Below are 2,417 nucleotides of genomic sequence, written 5' to 3'. Positions count from 1 at the left end.
GGGGGGGGGGGGGGGGGGGGGGGGGGGGGGGGGGGGGGAAGAGGCTGGGGTGTACTGGGAGGGACTGGGGACACTGGGGAGGGGACCCCCCAGCTGTGCAGCCATCCCCTCCCCCCGGGGCACTCGGATGTCCGGGAGCTCCCCCCACCCCCCGCATCCGGGTGCCCCCCCGCACCTCCCCCCCCGTGGGACTCGGGCCTTGGGAAATATTGACCCACGGGGGGGAGGGGGGCACACGGAACCGCCCGGGGCGGGACCCCCCCCGGCCCCGGGAACCCCCCTCCACATTCCCACGCTCCTGCTTTCCCCACAACTCCCGGAATTACACCCACAAATGACCCGCAAACGGCGTTTTCTCCCCAACTTTTATTTTATTTGGGGGGGGGGGGGGGAGGGGCAGGGCGGGTTTGAGTGATATAGAAACGCGGCTGTTCCGTCTCCGGGGCGGTTTCGGGTCATGGCAGCGGCGAAAAGTCGATTTTCCGCATCACTGGGAGGGAAAAAAGGAGAAATCCAGGGGAGCTTTGGGGCAGTTTCCCTCTATTTTCATGCTTTTTTGAATTTTCTCCTGTTTTCTAGGGCTGTCCCCCTCCCCCCCCCCTCCTCTTCGGGAGGCTCTTGCCCCTTTTTTTTGGTCACTTTCCCCCCTTTTTTGGCTCTTCCCCCCCGTTTTTGTGCTACCCTCCCCTTTTTGGGGGGCTCTTTCCCCTTTTTTGGGGTCTCTTTCTCTTTTTTGGACTCTTTCTCCCCCTTTTTGGGCTCTTTCCCCCTGGTTTTGGCTCTTTCACCTCTTTTCTCTTTTCCCCACTTTTTTAAGCTCTTTCCCTCCTTTTTGAGCCTTTTCCATCTTTTTTTTTTTCCATCTTTCCCCTTGCTGGGTGGGCTCTTCCCCCTCTTTTTCATGCTCTTTTCCCCTTTTTTCCTTCCAACCCCCACAAGCCCCTCCCCCTTTGCCCCCCCAGGTGTCCCCACCTGGCTGAAGTCAGGAGCCCTCCAGGCCTGTGCCAGCTCCCTCGTGTCCCCTGTCACTGTCCCGTCAGGGCCCCGCAGGTCATTGGTCGTGGCCCCGTCATAGTCCCCGCAGAGGCCACAGAGGGTCCCCCGAGTGTCCTTTGTCACCTCCAGGGCCACCCCCTGGGCTCCCAGTTCCACCTGGAATCCTGGGATCCACCCGATCCGGAGGGTCCCGCCTGACTCTGTGATGTTCAACTTCCCCGAGAGCTCCACGGGGAGGGAGGTGGGGACTCCGTTGAGCTGGAAAAAACAAATTGTGAGGGATTTCGGTACTGGGATGTGGGAGGGGGGATTGAAGGAGTCTGGGTGGGAAAGAAGGAGTTTGGGGAAAATGATGGGATGGGTCAAGGCATGGTGGGATGAGGGACAACCTGTGTAGGTTCATGAAATTGGGAAGAAATGAGCAATTTTAGCAAAAATGATGGGGTGGGTCAGTCTATGAATGCATCATACTGACCACTGCCCACAGAACTGCTTCCCTGGCATGCAACTGGGAGAAAGAGGAGCAATGAGGGAAAAAAAGAGCAGTTTTAGGCAAAATGATGGGATGGATCAAGGCATGGGGGGGTTGAGATGAGGGGCAACCCATATAGGTGCCTCTCTGGCACAAAATTGGGGGGAAAAAAGAGTGACTGGGGGGGAAAAAGAGCAATTTTAGTCAAAATTGTAAGGTGGGTCAAGGCATGGTGAGGGACAACCCATGTAGGTGCTTCCCTGCCATGAAATCAGAGGAAAAAAGAGCAATCTGGGGCAAAATCAAGGTCAGAACATCTTGTGGGGGTGGGATGGGACAACCCACATGGACTTTTTCTCAGTGTGAAATAAAGGAGAAAACCCAGATTTTTGGTTAAAATCAAGGTCAGGAGAACTTCAGGGTGGCACTTTTGGGCCCAACTCACCCAGACTCTGCCATCCGTGCGGGCAGTGATGAGCCCGTGGTGGGTGAAGAGGTGAAGGGCCACCATCCCTGGGTGGTCCCCGATGTCCCCAATGACCCCCAGCAGCCGGAACCAGGTGGGGGCCCGGAGGTCACACACAGTGGCCACCACGTAGACGCCGGTGGCCAGGGTGGCCCCGGGGAGGCCATCGAAGGTGACAAAGCGGGTGGGAGAGGACCAGAGGCACCGCCCTGGGCGGGGGACACAGGTCCGGGTGCCATTCAAGAGGTCACAGGTGTGGCCCAGGGGGCAGGAGAAGGGGCGGCACTGGAGCCCCCCTGGGCCCCGGCACGTGCAGGACTGGGAGCAGTCCCGGGTCAGGATGGTCTGGGCGATCTGTTTCCAGGGAAAAAGGGGGGAAAAGTGGTAAAAAGTGGTCAAAAAATAGGGATGATGGTGCTGTGAGGTGTCATGGTCCATGTCCCCATGTCCCCCCACATCCCCATCCCCCCCATGGCGACACGT

General features: G+C 58.6%; 1 protein-coding gene across 1 annotated transcript; it reads right to left on the bottom strand.

Annotated features, from left to right (window-relative positions):
• Positions 1–353: 353 nt before the first annotated feature.
• On the bottom strand, positions 354–2,288 carry LOC113941781 (IgGFc-binding protein-like; the record flags this gene model as incomplete). The annotated part of the gene is made up of 3 exons (XM_027632923.1): positions 354–490; positions 973–1,254; positions 1,914–2,288. Coding segments are annotated over 3 exons (660 nt in total), but the record flags the coding sequence as incomplete, so codon positions are not given.
• Positions 2,289–2,417: the final 129 nt, after the last annotated feature.

The sequence above is a fragment of the Corapipo altera genome, unplaced genomic scaffold, assembly GCF_003945725.1.
Source record: "Corapipo altera isolate COAL_440 unplaced genomic scaffold, ASM394572v1 130539, whole genome shotgun sequence".
NCBI classification, from domain to species: domain Eukaryota; kingdom Metazoa; phylum Chordata; class Aves; order Passeriformes; family Pipridae; genus Corapipo; species Corapipo altera.
This window is presented reverse-complemented; position numbering and strand designations above follow the sequence as displayed.